The sequence below is a fragment of the Acomys minous genome (genome assembly GCF_964271855.1).
Source record: "Acomys minous genome assembly, chromosome: 4".
NCBI lineage: Eukaryota > Metazoa > Chordata > Mammalia > Rodentia > Muridae > Acomys > Acomys minous.
In genome coordinates, this window is record NC_140486.1 from 34,835,281 (window position 1) to 34,856,428 (window position 21,148).

The following is a 21,148-nucleotide window of genomic DNA, read 5'->3' on the forward strand; positions in this document are numbered from 1 at the left end:
TCTTTTTAACACATATATTTATATTATTTCACATGTGTAAAATAAACTACATGCAGCAGGAAGAACCATGAGACAATCAGGAATTATATAAATGTTACATTCATAGTGATTTGCCTATTTGTATTTGGCAAACTTGAAGTAAACATCTTTCCTATCTTGTTGGGTCTAAATTTCTGAATGGAGATTAATATCTATCATATCTCATCTCTATTAACTTAAAACATGTGTCTTGATCTAAAAACATCTTAACCCCTAACCTACTAAGCTTAATTGACAGACTAAACTATCTGGTCTTCAAATGCATCAGAGACTTCAGAAGGATAAAACTTAAGTACTTGAGTGAACACGGAGTTCAGGTTATCAGCTTCCAAAATGAAAAATGACTGAGACAGTTTACTTCATGAACAGTCACCCAATACTCTGTATAACATTGGAGCACCATCTTCATCCTTCTCACTCAATATCTCTGACAGACATATTTGCAAGACAGGAACTATTGAGGACTTGGTCTAATAGATAGATACGGTTCTATAGGTATATGAGGTAAAATAGTTATATAAGGTTTTCAAAAACCTAAGAGATCTACAGAATATGGCATTTAAAGATGTTTTTATTATTCTAAAGATTATTTGACAACAAGACAAGTTAACTCCTGGCAACACCCAGCCTTCCTCAAAGAAGAAGACAAGCTTCAAAGAACCCCCGTAAGGAGTTGGCTTCAAATGTGGCAAACCAGTCACTGGGAAAAATGTCCTCGTTTTTGGCACAGCCACAATTCTGTGTAAAAATGGGCAAGTTTAGATGCAGGCAGAGTGGATGGCCAAACTCTGCCAAGACAGGGTAAACCATTTTTTTTTTGTCTTGAAAATTTTAATCCATGTTTGGTTGATGTTTAAATGTAGGATCCTAAGATGCAGAAGTCTGACTGTATACTGTTTTCTGTAGATAGTGGAAATGGTTTTCTTCTTAATATTTTTGTAACTATATCTTTCGGATCAACTTTTGGTGGTTTCCTAGGAGATAGTAACAGTGTCAATTTACAGAAACCTCACAATAACATTTAGAGAGGGAATGTTTTTTGCATATATCTCAGAAAAAAAAAAAAAACAAGCAAAAGACCAGCATGGCAACCTACTCATTGTTCTATAGTGATGATCCAAAAAAATACTGGCATCCTCTAGAGATTTCTATGGTCTATTCTGTTCCTTACTTTTCATTTTAAAGTTATGGAAATCAAATAAATTAAAGAACTAACAAAAGAAGAGAAATAATTTAAAGATGGCACTTAGCAATGATAAGATTTTTAAAACTATGCATGAAAATGGACCATTACAATTGGGGACAATAACTCTCTTCATCATGGATGACAGTTGGTAATGGTAAAGTCATGAATTTGTGCCTTCAAGGGAAGGCTGCTTTACAATATAAAAAAGAAGGTAAAAGCTGGATAACGTATTTATTATTTTAGTCTGTGAATTAATAACTTTTTTCTGTCAACATTGATATTCAGTACTTGCTTTCTATGTTTCTTCTTTTCCAAACCTTGATTGAAGTTTCTTCTTTAAAAAAACAAAACAACAACAACAAAAAAAACCTTTTTATTGATTCTTTGTGAATTTCAAGCCCATGGCCCTCATCCTCACTCATCTCTCCATCCCTTTGTATCTGCCCTCTAATCTTGCAAACTCTGCCCCACAAAATAACATAAAATAAGACAGAACAAACAATAAGTAGCCATCTTTTCCTGGAAGCTATAGTGTGTCACAGGGTGTCCCTCCCCACACCCTTTGGTCCCCACTTTTTTTTGCTTTCAAATATCCATGGCAATGAGTCATCCTTCTGTTTCAAGGCCCCTGGTTTCTGTTATACTATCAATACTGGAACTTCACATGGACTCCTCTCAAGTATCCTGTTGTTGCTCTGTGTTGTGGAGAACCTATAGCTTTGGATCTGCAGGGCCCACCCGGCCATGCACTACAGAAGTTGATAGATGTTGGGGTGGATCAACTCAAAGCCATGGATCTAGGCCTGGGAGGTAACTGAGTTGGTCAGCATGACAGGTCTTCTGAGCCTGCACCACCAGGGCAAGCTCTCTGGGTCAGGGCCAGCTCTCCTGCACTCATGTCCTCAAGGCCAGCTCTACTGTACTGACCAGGCAAGGTGCAAGGCCTGATCTCCTGAGTGCTTCAGCCGGTGAGGTGCCAGAACAGCTCAGTTCTTCTTTTGTTAAAGATGTATTATTACTTTTAATTATGTTTATGTGTGTAGATATGAACATGCCAGTGTGGTAGGAGAAACATGCATCCCCTTGGACTTGGAGTTATTGGCAATTATGAGTCGCCTGATGTGGGTGTGAGGAATCAAGGTCAGTCCTTCTGCAGTAGCATCAAACACTCTGGATCACTGCTCCAGCCACAACTGTATCTTCATGAGACAAGAGAAATCTCTCTGCACAAATGGGAAGATTAGGATTGCCCAAGGGCTTTGTGAAAGACGAGGTACTCACAATTGTGCTTTCACTTCCTGATGAGTTTTAAATGGTTTCCTTATCTAGTCAGGCTTTGGCTTTACTTCTTAAAAATTAAACACACACACACACACACACACACACACACACACACACACACACACACACGTTTTGCCCATATATATGCTTGTATACCACATGTGTGCTTCGTGCCTTTGGAAGCCAGAATAGGCTGGGTATAAATTCCCCTAGAACTGGAGTTACAGACAATTGTAAGTCACCATGTGGGTGCTGGGCACTGAACTCAGGTCCTCTGCAGGAGCAGGAAGTACTCTCAACCCTAGAGCCATCTTTTCAGCTGCACTAATTACTCCATAAAAGTAGATAAAATGGAACTTTACACCACCTCCCCAGAAAACACAGGATGCATTTTCATGTCGCAAGAGACTCTACCTCCTAATCTGTGTGTATTGATACAAGATGTAGTTTTCATGGAGCTCAGGAACCACAGAGAGCAGAAGACAGTTCTAAATTTTCCTGCTATTTTCTGCTAATGGTCCACCAGAAAGTGTACTGTGCCTGTCTCTGTGACTCCTCTATTTTTAGTAACAACTTGGTCATATTAAGTACACAGACCATAGACCAAGGGAGGAACATAAATCAAATTGGCATATCTGATTCAAAATCATAAATCAGTTTGATAAAGGTTGGGTCTTAAAGTGTCTGAGACTGACTGCGAATCTTCTAAATCGTTTCAGCAGAAATGATTGGATACTGGAGATCACTTGGAGAAGATTTTGCAGCTTGAGGGACAGGCCAAAAACTCATCTGTATTTTTAGGAAAATTAAATATTTTTTACCACTACAGTTGGCGGCATGAACCTAGGAGAGCAGGGCTAAAAAAGGACTACAGTCTCTTGCCATAGACAATTTTATTCAGAGCATCAGGCAAATTTATATTCTGAAGGTTAAGAAGAGTCACCTGAGTAAAATTATCATGAGCTCAAGCTGTATACTGCCACCAGGACAAGGCACACATGACAAAACCATATTTTTCCATAGAAACACATAAAGAACAACAGCTGATGTAAACTCACTCCTAACCACTACACCTGGGAGGAGCACGGAAACACAGTCCAAGAACAATTCCACGCTTTTTAAGAAACTGAGGTCACAAGACTCTTGTCTTGTTTTCTTGAAGTTTTCTCACAAGCACTTAAAGTTCTCACATAACTCCATTCTTAGACTATGTTCCTACAAAGTGACATTAGAATAACATGCCTATACATTTTTTTCCTCTTAAAAATTGTTCCCGACAGCTGTTGAAGTTATGTTTTCATTTCTCTGATTATGCATTCAGTATAGTACATAGATATTATTAATGAAAATGCTATTTATTTTATTTATATGATTTTTAAAATCTTATGATTCCTTATTTGTCAATATCCTCATATTTTTCATGTAATATCTTACCCAGACATACAATTTCTTTTCCAGACTGTAATGGCTATTCTTGGTTGTCAACTTGACTATTATTGGAATGAATTAAAACCAAAGTGGCTGGGTATTTCTGTGACAGATTTTTTTTCTTAATTAAATAAGCTGAAATGATAAGACCTACTTTTAATCCAGACCTTTTAAAGTGTGAAGATCCACCTGTAATCTGGGCCACACCCTCTGGGGGCAGCCTGTGTAAAGGCATGGATGAAGGAAGGTCTTTCTTTGCCTGCTTGTCCTCATCTTGCTGGCAAGTTTGTTCCTTCACTGGCATTAAAGCACATTGCATGAGGATTCTAGTGAATTCTGAAGACAAAATGAGACACCCAGCCTTATGGTCTAAACAACAACTGGGTTTTTGGATTTGGTGGACAGTCGTTGTTGGCTTAGCTGGAGAACAGCCTACAGTCCACTCTAATAAATCTTCTCTTTCTCTCTCTGCCCTCTCTATACACACGCAGACTTAGACCTAGACCCAGACACACACACACACACACACACACACACACACACACACACACACACACATACACGCTTGCACGCACCCACACCTGTGCACGCACTCTCCGCGGTGGTATATCAGTTCTGTTCCTGTAGAAAATCCTGAATAATACACCTTCCAAATGTAAGATGTTAATCTCTCAAATCTTCCCAGGCATTTTGAATAAATCATTCTAGTAACAGAGTTCTCTGGCCACTAAAAGCATGTTCCTATGTTAGGAGATATCATTTCACACTGTCAGGGAAATGCACTTCCGAGAATGTCGTCCTTCGATAAGTGATGAAATGCTGTTTTGATATTGATGGTTTTAAAAAGCCCTTTGGGTCATTTCCTAGAAGTCCGTGTTGAGTCTAGGTCCAGTAGAATTTGTTCCTCTGATGTATAATTACTTATTTGTAAGATGCTAATGAATGGATGCATTCAGTAATTTAGCATCATTCTTTATTAGTAAACTAGAGAAATCTAGTTTCACATACTTGTTATATGATATATATATATGATGTTTTATATATATACTACATATATATAAAATATTCCTTTAGAAGATAACAGTAACAATCTTTACCAAATGATCTTCATTGTCACTTCTTCAAAAAAGTTGATACTATGAAGCTTTCCCATGAATGTGTTTTGACTTCCTGGCAATCTACTTTCAGGATGTGCACACGCCCCTCCAGGATGCAGGTGGTACTGCCTTTCCTCCTTTGGTCTGGACCATATATACTACATGACTACTGTTGTGTGTCATTCTTAGCACCATTCTCCTTTGCTCAGTAGGAACCATTGCTATCTTGAAATGTCTTACTTATCTTTTCTGTCTAGTCAGGTCTCACCCAGAATTACAGATGAGGTGAGACTTTTGGATTGGATGAGACCAGGAGTACAGTATCTGTATTTGCATAGCAAGTTTGACCCCAGAAGTAACTACACGTCAAACTGACAAAGACCATCTCATGGAAGACCTGACTTTAACTTTTACCATCTGCACACCCTGAAAGCCCTGGTCTCCCAACACAAACCTTGTAACCCTCATTGATCAACCCTCTTTATTGTTTCGATTGTAAGTAAAGCAAAATGTCATATCGTGAATAGGTTTACAAATCAAACAAACCTGATTTTGACTTTGTGAATGGCACTTAACAGCTGCATAATATTGGGAAAATCAGTTAACTTCTTGAGATTTATCAATTAGGCAAACAAATATCTTTCAGGATGGTTGAAAAGGCTTGAGAAAATATATTTCCATCATGACATCTTATGGGTAAGATTAGAGAACATTTAAGCATGAAGAGCTGTGCGTTATCTCATCCTTCATAGCAGAAAATAATCTTAAGCAAAATATGATCCATTAGTGACCCAGGAGATTATTTTAGTGCGTGTTTTTCTACCATTAAAAACAAAAACAAAGCCAGGCATGGTGGTGTATGCCTTTAATCCCATCACTCAGGAGGCAGAGGCAGGTGGATCTCTGAGTTCAAGACTAGCCTGGACTGTTGAGTAAGTTCTAGAATAGTCAAGGCTACATGGAGAAATCCTGGCTTGAGGAAAACAAAACAAAACAAAATGATAAAGTAAAATAGGACAGTAAATTTCAAATATCTTCACATATGATCAGGTTCATATGTGGAGCAAAGGAAGGCTCTAATAAATGTGTAACGAGTGAAGAACACCTTGCTTGAATGTGTATTATTGTCAAGGACCCCAAGGCATCAGAATCCTAAGAATTGGTAAAGCCTTCTCTTTGTCAGGCTCAGAGAATTGGAAAAGCCTTCCTCTGGCCTGTGAACAAATGTTGACAGAATATACAGAAAGCATAGACCCCAGCTCCCTCCTCCTGGATGTTCATGTCTTGAGACTACTCCACTGTGGAGACACACTAACTCTTCCTCCCTGGCCTAAACATAGCAAACACACTGAGTTTTCTAATCATTGTGTAGGGGGTGTCTCTCCATCACAGTATACATGGCCCACTGGCTCCCATCTTTTCTGTTTGTAGGCCTGCCCCGTGTTCCTTAATTTCTTTGTTACTAGTCGGGTTTCCAAGACCAATTCATGTGGGGATGTGAAAGGCTTATCAAATGTTTACTGTAAGTTATTATTTTAAAAAATATCTTCATTAAAGTTTTGTGCATGCTGTTTATATGTGAAAATTAGTGTGTGCTGTGAACATGCACACAGGGAAGCATGCACACGTGGAGGCCTGAGGTTGATGGGAGGTGTGACCCTTGATTGTCCTGCCCCTTGGAGCTCACTAAATTGTCAAGTCTGGATGGCCATTGCATGCCGGAGATCCTCCTGTCAGCCCTCCCAGCACTAGGATTCCAGGTAAGCCACCACCATGTCTTCCTTCTCACAGACGTCCTGGGGATCTGCTGCCAAAAGAGAAAGAAACACACTCTGTATTTGAGATCACTCTGATCCTTGTCACTCTGGAGGTAGAGGGAGATGCTCCGCACTCCAGGATTTTCATCCCAAGGAGCTACAATCCAATTTTCTGGAGATGTATGGGCTTATGTTCTCATGCATTTTTATCTATACTTTCTCATCTTTATGATCTATTAAACAAAATCTATTCCTTGAAAACATAGGTTTAATGCCTGTGTAGTATGTTAGGTGCTGTCACCCACATAAAACTTCAGTGTAAGAGGCATATTAGTTACCTGAAACTTCCCAGAGTCTCCTTGGATCCTCACCTCACAGAGGAACTTTCATGCTTTGAACTCCAATCTTATTTTATGAACTGATCCGGAGTAGGGATCAAACTTGTGTCCTTTTTGTGACAAGTTCCTTACAGACTAAGCCACCTCCTTTTATCTGCCATTAAATACTTTACATCTCCTTTGAAAGTCATGACATTAGAAGGGCCTAACTCTGGACTGCAAAGTCAAAACCCCATTAGTGGTCACAGGATCTTGTAAGCTACTTAAATACAAGAGGAACCAAATCTTTTGTTTCTTCACCAGAGGCTAATGAGACCATAAAAAGAACTCACAGGGATGTAAATATCATCAATGTATACTTTATACATATATGAACCTGTCAAAATTAAACTCCATTCTTTGTGCAATTAATATACTATAATTTAAAAAAATCACAAAAAAGCCATCTGCCTTCGAATTTAATGCAGTAATGTCTGATAGTCTGTTATAGGAATGAAGAATTTAGAAGGTGAAGACTAAAGGAATTTCAGCTGGATTTCTGGCAGAAAAGACAACTGTGACAGAATGAACAAAATTGAGAACCACTTATACCTGTCAGGAAACATGAAAATATATCCAATTTTCAATATGAACTGCTGAGGCTAAAGGCTTTTTGGGTTTGTTCTTTATTGCCATTTTTGCAGTCTGTAAGAGAAAGAAACCTTTGCACAGAGTACTTTTTTTTTCTCTTACCAGGAAAAGCTAGATAGTAAAGATATATAATAATCAATATGGGCTCCAGAAGGTTTATTGTATGGATCTAATTTAGACAATTGCTCACTATAGCGGTATAGATGTTCTTTTATTGGCCAGACAGAGAATGAGTAACTTCCACTTGACCATCATGAACTCATCAGTATTCTAGGTATGGAGAGTGTGCGAGGAGACAGAAAAGAAGCAACAAAGGTGATGAGCTTATTTGTAAAATCCAGTAAAATGAAGAAATCCAAGCAAACCTGAATAATACCAATACTGCCTGGTAACATAAATCTCATATATTAAGCCTCATAGGCCCCATTGTCTATCTTAAAAGTGGCAAGTATCTGGTCATTTTAACACGTATCTTCTTACATGCATCTTCTCCTCCCATGCTCAGATGCAATCCTAGTTTTAGAAGTTGTTTGCTTTTTCCCATACATAGTCATCTTTTTTAAAAAAAATCCTATAGTCTTAAGTATTGGTGGGTTTAAAATTTTAAGGATGACTGATGTATTAAGTTTCATTGTATGCTCCTATTGTGTGACACTGATTTGGGGAATACAAGAACAAATATCCTCTTATCCCGCACTCTGAACCAAAAACAGACCAAATTAAGATGCTACCAGGAGTTGGTTGGGGTCATGTTCAGGGCCATGAGTGAGGAGTTACACACAGGAGCACAGGAAACTCAGAATCAGCTGCGTTATTGAAAACCCCCAGCAGAGTAGGTGAAGAGTCAATGCAGCTGGGATTCTGGAGTGTTTCCTATCAAGTGTAGGCAGCTGCCTGCTAGGAAGCCGATTAAGTGGGCCAGATCCAGGGGCAGGTGAAGTCTTCAAAGATCCATCCTTGGTGCACACCTGTTGCTAGGACTCAGGTCTTAGAGGCTCCACAGCATTCAAAACAATGCCACAAGTTGTGAACAAATTTTCACAACAGGAGCACGTGTGGGACAATTCAGAAACCATGATGGTACAGCACCAACAGCGACTTAGCAGTATTTAAGACTGTAGATTTAAAAAAAATTTTCCTCCATAATCCCTATCCCTTCTGTAATTTTCAAAAAATCTCTGGATAGCAGTGAAATTGGGAAAGTCAGTTCTTTACATACATGTATAGGGTTTCCATATAGATCATGGCTACTTCATGAAAAACTCTTAAGATGGAGCCTCAATTCTTATGTAACTAAAAGTAAAAATCAGCCAAAATTTTATTTAAAATTATTCTAATTTTTGTACTATAGTGACCACACTGGACTATGTGGTTATTTTTCTTTTTCAAAATCTACTTCATTGACAAAAATGATATATATTTCATATTAAAATATTTTGAAATATATGCATTTACTGCAGAATGACTAATTTTAAGAAATTGATATATACTTATATATGTTTCATTTCTTATATTTAGGAAGTCAGCTAGTTCCTAAACAAAAAAATATATTTATTATAAAGTTCACATAAAAGATATTTAAATAATCCTGCCCATAAATCGGAAACAATTCCCCAGCAAAACAGTTCTTATCTGTTGCTTTTAGAAAACAGGAGTAAGCCTATGCCTTTGCTTTGGTACTGACTGCTGTAATGAATTCCTCAAGCATGTCAAGAACAGCCCAGTTAATTTCATTCTTAGAGAAATCTGTCTGCAAAGTAAGCAGAGAACACAAAGGGTTCGTTAGCCAGACCTTTCTGTCATTGCATTTCCTGTGTTCGACTCATCTCCAGTGCTGATGAAGACACAGATTACCATCTCCCCCTACCTGAGAATTAGCATCTCTAATAAACTCCCAAGTGATGCTGAGGCTTCCATCAGAGGACCACAGTTCAAGGCCTATCATCTTCAGCTCTTGCTGGCTACCATGTCTAAGAGGCTTAACATGTCCTCATACAATGTAGGGAACCTGACTTTTATTAAAGGTTATAATCTCTGAAGCTGTTCTCCCCCTCACCTCATTGATTCTGATTTTTGAACATAATTAAAAAAACAAATAAAGTAGTTTTGAAATACCTACTGTATGTCAAATTTCAGATATAGGCCAAGAGCATACCCGCAGCATTTTCACACATATTTCCGTGATACCACATCGGTTACTTCTCTTGATTTTAAGGAGACCATGAGGGTTACGATTAAAATACTCCCTTTGCACTTATTTTAGTTAGAAATCCTCCATAATGTAAAATATGGCATCATATCTGCTCATTACTTTTATGTTGCTGTGATAAATGGAAGGGTGGGTTTATTGTGGTCAAGGCTTCCAGGAAAATATCGTGGTGTGGAAGGCCATGGCACGGCTGCTAGAGGAGAACGCTGGCTGACTCCTTCCCCCACCCCCACCCACAGACATATAAAGCAGAAGGAAGGATCAAGAAGCTGTGTAAGGCTACCGTCCCTCAAAGCCTTCTCCCAGTGACAGACTTCCTACAGCAAGGAACTACTTCCTAAAGGCTCCATAGCTTTCCCAAATAGCGCCACCAACACGAGGCCACATGCCGTTCAGACCACCACCAAATGCAATTAAATATTCAAAGATGTAAAACCTTCAGCAAGTTTTGCTCTGTTTCTGAAATCTCATGAACAGATGGAGAGCCTTCGCAGGAGCTGTTAATTTTTATTTGTAGAGGTGGTCGGAGTCTGTCTTTTCCACGAGCAGTTTATGTAGAAGAGCTAATGTTTTCTAGCCACTTCTGTCTATATATAGACACAGTGCATTCATTTAACAAGTACTATGTGCTTAGCCCTCCAAACATGTTAACATGGAAACATTTTCTATATTAATTCCCTTTACAAACATATAATGTGTATACTATTTGATATATTTATTTAGTAGACTAGGAAACAGGATCAGAGAGTCTGTCTTTTCTTTCTTTTTTTTTTTTTCTTTTCTTTTCTTTTTTTTTTTTGTAATGCCAGTCCATTGTGGCCTTCATTATGGAAGGACTTAAGTACATTCCCTTTGAAAGATATGTTGAAAATAGCCAAAGCATTTACATGTAAGACATGTTTACAAGTTCTGTACCTGTATTAATTCTTTTAGTTTTTTTCTCCTTTATTAATTTATTCTTGTTACATCTCAATGGTTATCCCATCCCTTGTATCCTCCCATTCTTCCCTCCCTCCCATTTTCCCCTTATTCCCCTTCCCTATGACTGTTCCTGAGGGGGATTTCCTCCCCCTGTATATGTTCATAGGGTATCAAGTCTCTTCTTGGTAACCTGCTGTCCTTCCTCTGAGAACACTCTCCACAGTAGAGTGGAAAGTGGGATATTACTTTCTCACATACTCTGGTGCCTCACCTTCGACCATGTCCCCTGGAGGGGGAGACCTGGTGGCACTCAGAGGAAGAGTCTGTCTTTTCTAAATTGCACAGTAGCTTAAGTGTAGAGGCTGGGTCAGAGTCTGATTCTAGGTTGCCCTCCACTCCACTACGAGCTACTAGCCTTCACATGCAGTTTCTCGTACTTGTCATGCATTGTAATACTTTATTGTGCAATATGTACTATCCAGGGGCTAAAGAGATGGCTCAGTGGTTAAGAGCATACAAAGATCTTTCAGAGGATCTAAGTTTAGATTCCAGCGTCCATGTTTGGTTCCTCACAACTGTCTATATCTCCAGATCCAGGCCATCTGGTGATCTCTTTGGGCCTTTGTCAACACCCAAATGCATGTACACACACACACACACACACACACACACACACACACACACACATAAAATCTTAAAGGAAACGATAACTTTAGTTTCAGTTATCTTGATATCTTGAACATGAAACTTTTAACAAGGAAAATATCAAAACACAGATATCCAGATGTATACTAGATGTATCCAGATGTATACTTTCACATTATTGTTTGATTATTCCATCTTGGTGTTTGTTTAGAAATATATTAGTTTTAGTTTTGTGTATTGACTTCTTTTGCTGCTCACAAAGCAAGCATGAAAATCAAAGAGTTTAAGAACCTTTTGGGAGGAGTCTCTGCTGCTATTACCGGGAAGGCCATTTGGGATGGCAGCTGATCATGGATGACTTATTTACATGTATGGTGTTTGATCAGCTCCTGGGTGAGCATGACTGTGACGGGCTGCATGTTTCTCAGTAGCTGACTCTGGACTTATTCTCTTGGAGGTAGTGGCAGATGCCCTAGGAACACAAATTATATAAGCACTGATGTGAAAGAGCTTTTAACCTTCCTGCTGGGGTCATGTTTTCTGATGTCCATTTATACCTTGTGTTTATGGCCTTCACAGACAGAAGACAAGGGGAAATGGATTCTGCCTCTTACAGGAGGAGTGACAATTATGAGCACTTTAGTAATATAATTTACTATAACCTGTCCTCTGATCATAATTACTTCACTTTCAAGCTGCTCCAAAATTATAAACATCTTCTCTCAAGATCCCTCCCCCTTGCAAAGGCTCATTTAATTTTGGCCTTAGGCCAGGTCTCCAGGATGTCATGATTTATATGAGACTTAGATGCCGGTCTTTGCATGTGTTCCTCTTGGCCTCATGAACCAAACAATGATACGAAATTTAAATATAAGGCATCTGACTTCCAGACACAGTGGAGACAGGATAGAGCAATTGGTACCTACTTTTCAATTCATAAGAGGAAATAAGTGACGTGGCCACTGATCCATTGTAATTCTGACATAATAAAGGGTAAATGCCACCAGGAGATTGATAGGGGCATGGATGATTTCTTAATCACTGTGCAGTGCTGCTCCATGTGACTGTTACTCTAATAGTTGTGTAGCAGCCCCCTCTTTTATCCATGGGTTTTCATTCCGTGTTCTCAGATCTTGATGCTTATTTCCTGAAATATAATTATTTTCTCAGAAAAGTCATTTCTGTTTGTCCTGGGGAGCTTCATGAGCTTGCTCTGCCATTAGAGAACACTGGTTTAGAGGAGTTTTTTTTTTTTAATTTTAATAATCTCCTCTCATCACGTAATCTTATATAACACTTTCACTGATAGAAATTCCTTAACAACTCTACGGGCTTCCAATTAATAAGATTCCAATTTTCTGCTTTCAATAAGATACAAACTCCTAATTTCTTTGGAGTCTTCCTTTATCCCTTGGCTTGATAAGTGCCTTCTGGAGGGATTAGGTTCTTGTGTGAACACTCTCATAAGATTTTTTTATAAGCTTTGTACATAATTTAGAGATATCATTCATTCACCACCTGAATTGCTGGGATTTTAAGCTTAGGGTGTTAGGGACACATCTTTTATTTCATCTTTGTTCTCACTGATGTGTTTTCTCAGTCTTCATGTTGCTTTGAAATAATTGACCAGATGAAGATCCTAGTAATGTGAAGCTGTTTGTTTTCCAGCTTAATGAGTCCTAGCTCTTTAATTTTCCCTTTAAAGTCTGCCTGAAAATATAGCATTTCCTTTTTTTAAAGTTTATCTCTTTCTTCACTTATTTTCAGCATAGTAGATAAAAGAAGCCAACTGCACTTTTAACCCTTGCTTGAAAGCCATCCCGTTGATGTTCACAAGTTTATCAGATGTATTTTTATCTTGTTTTCCATATTGTTAACAGGTGACAGTTTTGCACAATGGCTTAATAGCCAGCCTACCTGGCCAACCACTTCATTTTTAGCTTAGCTATTCAGACAAGTTCATATCTAATGTGATAGATTTTTGGATCCATATCAGTACATCACTTCTAGAAACCTATTTATTTACCGACTAACTTGTCAAAGTGTAATATACTCCAGTACTATTTTGTTCGCTCATGATCCTGAAGTTCTTCTAAGCTCAGGGATTACACTTCTGGCCTGAGGTGGTTTGTCTAATTCCAGCTGGGTTGGCAAATACAGTGTTTGTATTTGGGTTGGCTAGGGGATGGCTGCGGTAGAGTTTCCTTACAAACTCGACTTGTGACTAGGTGTTGTGTAGTGATCTGAGGTGACAGCAATGTGTTTCTCCTCATCTGTCAGGCTATCTTAGGGTCTTCCATATTGTGAAGGTCACCAGGGACCCTAGGGGCTAAAACATGTGCAAGTCCCAGTGAGAAAATGTTTTTAAATTATCTGCTTGGGCTATCATTTCCTAATATCTTCTATTGGTCAAACATACGCCCATAGGCCATGTGTATTTAAGGATTGGGAAATATATTCTACCTCTAAATGGGAGAGGTGGAGACTGTCTCAGTGAGGGTTTCTCCAGCTGTGGTAAAACACCATGACCAAAACCAAGCTGGGGAGGAGAGGGAGAGGGATTTTTTTTTCACTTTCCAGCATGTAGAGCATCACCTTGGGAAGTCAGGGCAGGAACTTAAGACAGGAACTGATTCAAAGGCTATGGAAGAGTGCGGCACACTGGCTCACTCCTCATGGGTTACTCAGCCTTCCTTCTTATATGACTGAGGACAACCTACCCAGTGTTGGCACTGCCCACAGTAAACTAGGCCCTGTAATGTTAATTATTAATCAAGACAATGACCTAAAGGCCCCCACACTGGTCAGTTTGGTGGGGATATTTTCCCAACTGAAGTTTCCCCATTTAAATGACTCTAGCTTGTGTCAAATGACAGAACAGCAGCCAGTACGTTGTCAACAATCATCATTCAACATTTTTCCAGTTCTAGGAACTATGTCTTGTTAAAGTCCAATATCCACAGCCAGAAAATAGAATTCTGAAGAAAACTGGAACATATTTCTTCTATACATTTTAAAATGATTATTTGCCAGGGGAAATTTTGATTCTGCATATTGTTTATATATGTTGTGTATAAGAATAAACAGATATTTAATTGAAATTTGGAGACTTGACACATATACTATTAAAGTTTACAAATATTTAATTGTGCTATTGATAATAAACATATGCTCTGTGAGCTGTCTTTGATCACTATTCAAAATATCTGCAACACCTCCCCCACTTTTGAAGCATATACAGGATATGTAGAAAGTACTATTACTTTCCAGCAAGCCAACTTTTCTTAAGTGTTCACTTGTAATTTGTATAGGAGATAATGGTGTGACATCAGCAGTATTTGTTTTTATCACCATTTGGTACACTTTCTTGAATTAAGGAGGTTGAAGAATTAAACTAAATTCTGTAAACTTCTTTTTATGATTTATGTTACACATGCTATCTGAAGGCAACCAGAGAAACTTACTGCTGAGATTAGAAGTATGTTATTTACATGTAGCTAAGAGGAAACTGAGGGGTAGGCTTTTGATCTACCCAAGTCTCAACATTTTTTTTTAAAAATCCAGGACTCATTTTAAGCATCTGGGTATAGTCATGAAGTGTCACTGACAACAAGAGTCTTAGCCTGTGAGCAACAGAGATGTCCACTAACTCTACCCAAGGGAGTAAATTAAGATAGAGAGAACTAAGTTCCTAAGACTTACAGCCTCTCTACTTTCCATTCTTCTATGAACCCATACACTGGTTCAACCAAAGAGAAGCCATCTGTGCCAACAGTGTACTGATGAAATTGGGTGAGCACACACACTGGCCCAACAGAAGAGAATTTGTTTGTGCCAATAATGTACTCGTGGAGTAGCAATGATAATCATTGTGAGCTGGAGATCAGAGAGGAAATGACAGGACACATCTGGAGGGGCAAACAGCAGATATCAAGTTCTGGTTGCCAGTAGCTGCCAAATGTTTGGTTCTCTGTGTGATAGCTGGCAGGGAGACGCTACATCAGAAGTCTGAGTGGAAGAGTCTTTCAGTCCTATTCTGTCTGAAACCTCCATGTTGTTTTAAAAAAAGATTTATTTATTATTTATATACTATTCTGCCACCTGTCAGTCAGTCACTGAGCAGACCAGAAGAGGGCACCAGATCTCATTATAGATGGGTGTGTTCTTCCAAACGTCCCTGGGTTTTTAAGCACCCAAAGTTGTTGTTGTTGTTGTTTTGCTAAAGACAGGTTTCATTAATGACCTAATGTTAGTACATTCGCTCTGGCTGAGATGATACCCTGTTGCTGGAGACAAAGACTTTTGTAGCAGATGTGTAGAAATTTCAAATGTGTAAGAATAAACCCTTAAGGAAATGTACGTGAACTGAAGATAAAATCATTACCAGATGTCTTAGAAAACTGTCTAGTGATTAACTTTCTAATACAAAAATTCGAGCTATTTTTCAATAGGCTGGTGCCATAAATAGCTGAAGTCTGTGCCTTGGTGATCAGTGTTTGATCTAGACTGCTGGTTTTGACAGTCAACTAAATCTGAGTCACTGACTTGTTTTGAATCTGTCAACAGTGATGCTCTTTGCTGGAAAAAAAAAAGTCCTTAAGTCAAATTTTAGCTTATAAGCTTCTAGAAGGATCTGTGTGAGCCTGAAGCTCATGAACCTTGTTTTAGAGAACCAAAGGCAGGTGAGACTACTGAAAACATAAGAAGGTTTGTGGTTATGGGGGATTCCTGCCCATTTCCACTGCTACAGTCATCTTTGGTTGTTTATCTTATTTCTTGTTTTGATTTGTCTTGTGTTTTGAGGGACAGCGATTTACTGTCTAACCCAAGCTAACCCAAACCATAGGCAATACCTCAGGCTTGGCTCCTGTGTGATGAGATTACAGGTAAGAGTCACCATGCTAGAGACACTACAGCATCAAGATGATCCCACAAAGGCACCTAGTTCACCAAGTAGTTGGGTGTTTGGTAGAATTTGTCTGGGAATGCCTTAATCTAGTGTCAGAATTGCTTATCAGCACATTTAAAGAGCTTGTTACTAAAAGCCGAGATGCAAACATGCTTGCTAAATTGCAGGCTGGATCATTTTCTTCTGAGTTTATAACAACTTGAGAAGTGTGTGACTTGAATCTGAAAAAAATAATTTACTTTTATTTGAGTTCTTGAGCTGCAAGCCATACATTTCTTGGCGTATATGTGAGGCACATTAGTGAGAGCCTGCACAATTCACATAACATTGGGACGCTGTATTGAATCTGAGCCACCGAATTAATATTAAATTATATCTTTTGCATTTTAAAATTGTAAGCAGTAGAAAAAAATAAATGCAGTAAGAAGATGCATGCATTTTGAACATTCTTTTTGTCATTTATAAATCATGCCATTTAACAACATGTCTTCAGTGACAAAGATGAAAAATGTTGATTGTAAGTAACAGGACGCATGGTGGTTATGCTGGTTTTCACTCTTACTCTACACATTCACCGTCTGGATTCAAATAGTTTTCAGTGATTAGGTAGATTTTATTCTTCTATGTTTTCTTTGTATTTTTAGTGGTGTTTGAGAATGAAAATAGAGGCAAAAACAAAAATAAAAAAGGAAAGTAATGTGAAACAAAACCAGTGGTTTTTTTTTCAGTCATGGAATAAAAACAAGAGCTATGAGATATAATTTTGACAGTTATTTGGAAATAGAGGCTCTTGTTTGTAAGCTGAAGACATTTAATTCTTTTTAATTGTACATATAAAGCTTTAATGTAACAATGTGATTACTGTAAACTGCTATGTGTGTTTATTTTCTTCTTTAACAGTTTTTTTTGGCCACAAGTGCCTGAATTATCTAATCTTGATACCATATTCTATATGTAGCATCATAGATATTACATTAACCATTAACAAATGGCTGTAGTTTTGTTAAGTTTGTTTTTAGAAATGTAAGCCAGAGTCACCTTTCAAATGGAAGACATGTGTAAAGAGAAAATAAAGATTAAGTCAGAACTTAACTTTAAAATCTTCATCATCATCACATGCATTTGAGAAAGTGTACAAATGATGAGTGGCCAGATTGTACACAAAGATGTCATTCTTGCCCATTGTGTACAGTTACCAGGTTAGGATGTCAAGTAGCCCACGGCACCCAGGACTTGAGTAATCACCAACAGCTTTTCTGCTGTGTAAACTCCATTTCCAACTTAGGATCCCTTGGGAAATTGAAGCAGTCACATGGGGTTTTCTAGTTGAGTGGCCACACTTTTCTCATGCCAACAACGCCCAGTCAGGACATATGAGAAGACTTACCTGTCCATTCCCACCCCCATAAAGCTTTGCCATCGTTATTCCCGCCTTTATGGCTCTGCTCTAAGCACAGCCTATACTGGTTGGTTATTTGCTATAGGAATCTCTTCTGAATAAACCGCTTGCTACTGTGTGGGTGGGCTTCATTCATTCCCACGTGTTTAGCAACATATTCCTTTCTTAGCACTCAGATGTTCTAATTTGGTTCTCATCGTTAGAGAAAGAAACAACCTTTATAACTGTTATTTCTCAAGAGGCTGAGGTTCTCTGAAAGGAAAGCTATCTCATATCGCTCTGTAACAGAAACAGTAGATGTTCAGAAATTGTTGTCCATTTAGTGCTTGAATGGATAGATTCCAGTCTTACCACTCTGCTAATAGTAGAACACAAAATCTATGAAATCTTATCTGAAAATATGATTCATTATGACTTCTCCAGGTCCAACTTACTCCTGTGTCTTTCCAAAAAGTGCACAGGTAATTGGATCACTTCTGAAAGAGAGATAACGTCTTTTGCACTAGGGGACAATTATTGATTAATGACATTTTCTTTGTTTCCTAAAATTGTATAATTATTTGGGTCATTTTATTCTTTCTCAGTGCTTCCATTTTGGCTGCCTTTAATGGAAGTTTATTTTTGCTAGCCATTTAAAGTTCTGAAATTATAAGCTATCTTAAGATCTCCATTGAACTATATTTTATTTTCTCCTACTGTGAAAGATGGTATTCTGTTTAAAATTTGTTCAGTCAGTGAGCTTCTGGTAAGTGAGAGGGTCTGTCTTAAGCAATAAGGTACAAAGCTATAGAGAAAGACATCTAATTTCCTGCTCTGGTCTCCACAAATGCACACACACACACACACACACACACACACACACACACACACATACACACACACACACACACAGCTTCATGATAGTGAGCCAATATTGTTTCTATCTTGTGTATTCATTCTATTTTATTTGTTTATTTGTGTCAATATACAGGTTTAATTGTTAAATGTAAATAAAATATTACTTTTAAACAAGTCAATTAAAAGAACAAATTTTATTATACATAAGAAAATTATATTGGAAATATAATTTCATGTCTTTATTTTACTTCTTTAATTCTGTTTATTTATAGAGATAATGTATTGCAAGTGCAATTTTAATAACTGCATGCTTTCAGAATTCAATTATTTCTTAATTATTTTACCTATTATTTACTATACTATGTTCTTGTAAGATTCAGTATAATTGAATGAAATATTTTTCCTGAATGCTATAATTGTTTTGGGGACACTTATTGTATAAATAAATGGTTTTCATGAGTTATTTTTTCCTAGAAAAAAAATATATATATATACACATATACATATATACACACATATATACATACACACATATATACTTCCATTTATGATGTGTCCTGGCCAGTGAGAGAAATCGAGTCAAGGTTCACCTGAAAGAGGGAGTGGGGATTGAAAGTAGGGTACAGAGACACGGGAAATAAGGAGTCAAGGTTAGAAATTGCTGATCAAGACTCATTTTCTACTAAGAATATATATAGAGAGAGCAAGGTCAATAGGATCTATTCTAATCCCACTTACCCTAGCCCTCAGGCAAGAATACAATAGACTGAATCACTCCCTGTAGAACTTCCTAGTTCTCTGGGTAACTCCCTGTTAAAACTTCCTATTTCTCTGAGTAGTTCCCTGTAAGAACTTCCTTGATCCTCTGGGTGGTTCCAAGTTGGGACTTCCCTACTTTTTTCAAATAGTCCAAGAATGGCCTAGAACACAAGATCTTGTGAGGCAAAGGTCGGCAACCAGAAGGTCACAGCATGCAGCATAAGCACAGGATTTCTGACATGGCAGAATTTGACATGGCTCCCCACACCTTTCTACAAAGAAGATTATTGAAATCTTATTTTCTCTCCTTCTTTCCTTCCTTCCTTCCTTCCTTTCTTTTTTGAGACAAGGTTTCATATAACTTGGTTGGCCTAAAACGCCCTCTGTGGCTGAAGATAACCTTGGCTTTTGGTCATTGCACTTTTACCTTCTTGAAATCACAGGTGTGCTCCACCACATCTGCTTTATGTGCTGTTGGCAACTGAGCTCATTGGTTCACCATACTGGACTTTGGTGGTATTCATCACTTTGGTCTGTAGCACTCAGAGAAAGCACAGCAAACAGGAAAGTTGGGGATGACTAATATTTTTAAGTTGGTGAAATAGTAACGGTCAATGGTCAATTTGGGGTCACAAGATTAGAGCCTTGAAAGTAATAGAAAGACATACAGAGAAACATCTGACTTTTAGATTATGAGTTCTCAATGACATTAGAAAAACTAACCATTCCTAGGATGGCTGTTCCCTCAGGTAAATCAGTTACTTTTGTTTTGCTTTGAGCTACCAGGATGATAAAGAAATATCCTTGAACTATTGTTGTGTTGTTTTGTATCTGCTTAACATCTCAAACTCACAGATGGACTGTTTCTTGGGAGTGTGTGTCCATGATTAAAGATTACTAGTGCAGAAGAGAAAACCATCTAATCAATAAGAACTGCTGAATAATGAAACAGATTGATCAGTCCTTTGTCACAGAGAGGATTCTGGGAGACCTTTGTGATTACAAAATTACCTGCATTTGATTTTGCAGGAAGAATAATTTATCAGTTGTTTAGTTTCTTTTCCATAAATAATCTCAGTTTATTGCATTGTCATCAAAGATTGTATTTAAATACATCAGAAAATGTAAATGCTAGTAAGGATCACAATTGTTCTTGAATCTTTCCCTTGAAAAACTAAAGATTGGGATAAATATCTATTCTAGATAAAATGACTTGCACACAACTGAATCAATACTGAGTGAGAAGCTGTCCAAAATCCATTTGAAATCATTATGGGTGTTGAAGGTATGGATCTCTTTTATTAATTAAAAAATTTGTATAATATGTTTTGTTCATAATTTTCCCCTCCCAGTGTAGCCAACACCATAGTGACTAATGGGTATTTGTATATTTATGATTCATTTAATTTTAAATATGGTATTCTTAAGATTTATGTTGTAGAGTTTTTCCTTTATGACCTTCTGTTTGGCACAGTAGACAACTTAGAGAATTAAGATCAACTTGAGAATGATGAATTGTGTGTGTGTGTGTGTGTGTGTGTGTGTGTGTGTGTGTGTGTGTGTTGTGGTAGTAGTAGTAGTAGTAGAAAAGTCAGTTTAAATTCAAGATCATAACCCATAGATCATGATGAAACATGACATTTCTAGATATAAAATGAAGCCAACACTTTTCCTGTATCTAAGACTGAATATATTTGCATTACCTAGTCAGTC

The 21,148-nt window shown here is 37.8% G+C and overlaps 1 protein-coding gene across 2 annotated transcripts in view; it reads left to right on the forward strand.

Annotated features, from left to right (window-relative positions):
• Positions 1 to 21,148, forward strand: part of LOC311596188 (uncharacterized protein) — a gene marked incomplete at its 5' end in the record, with an annotated part of 58,119 nt that overhangs the window by 25,078 nt on the left and 11,893 nt on the right. The window contains one exon of one of the 2 annotated variants that reach the window (XM_084779419.1): positions 7,607 to 7,708. The exons of the other annotated variant lie outside the window; for it this stretch is intronic. Within the exon in view, the coding sequence (XP_084635545.1) occupies positions 7,607 to 7,645 (39 nt within the window). The 3' untranslated portion in view covers positions 7,646 to 7,708. Of the gene's footprint in view, positions 1 to 7,606; positions 7,709 to 21,148 lie in introns of those variants that run through there. 2 annotated transcript variants of the gene reach the window in all.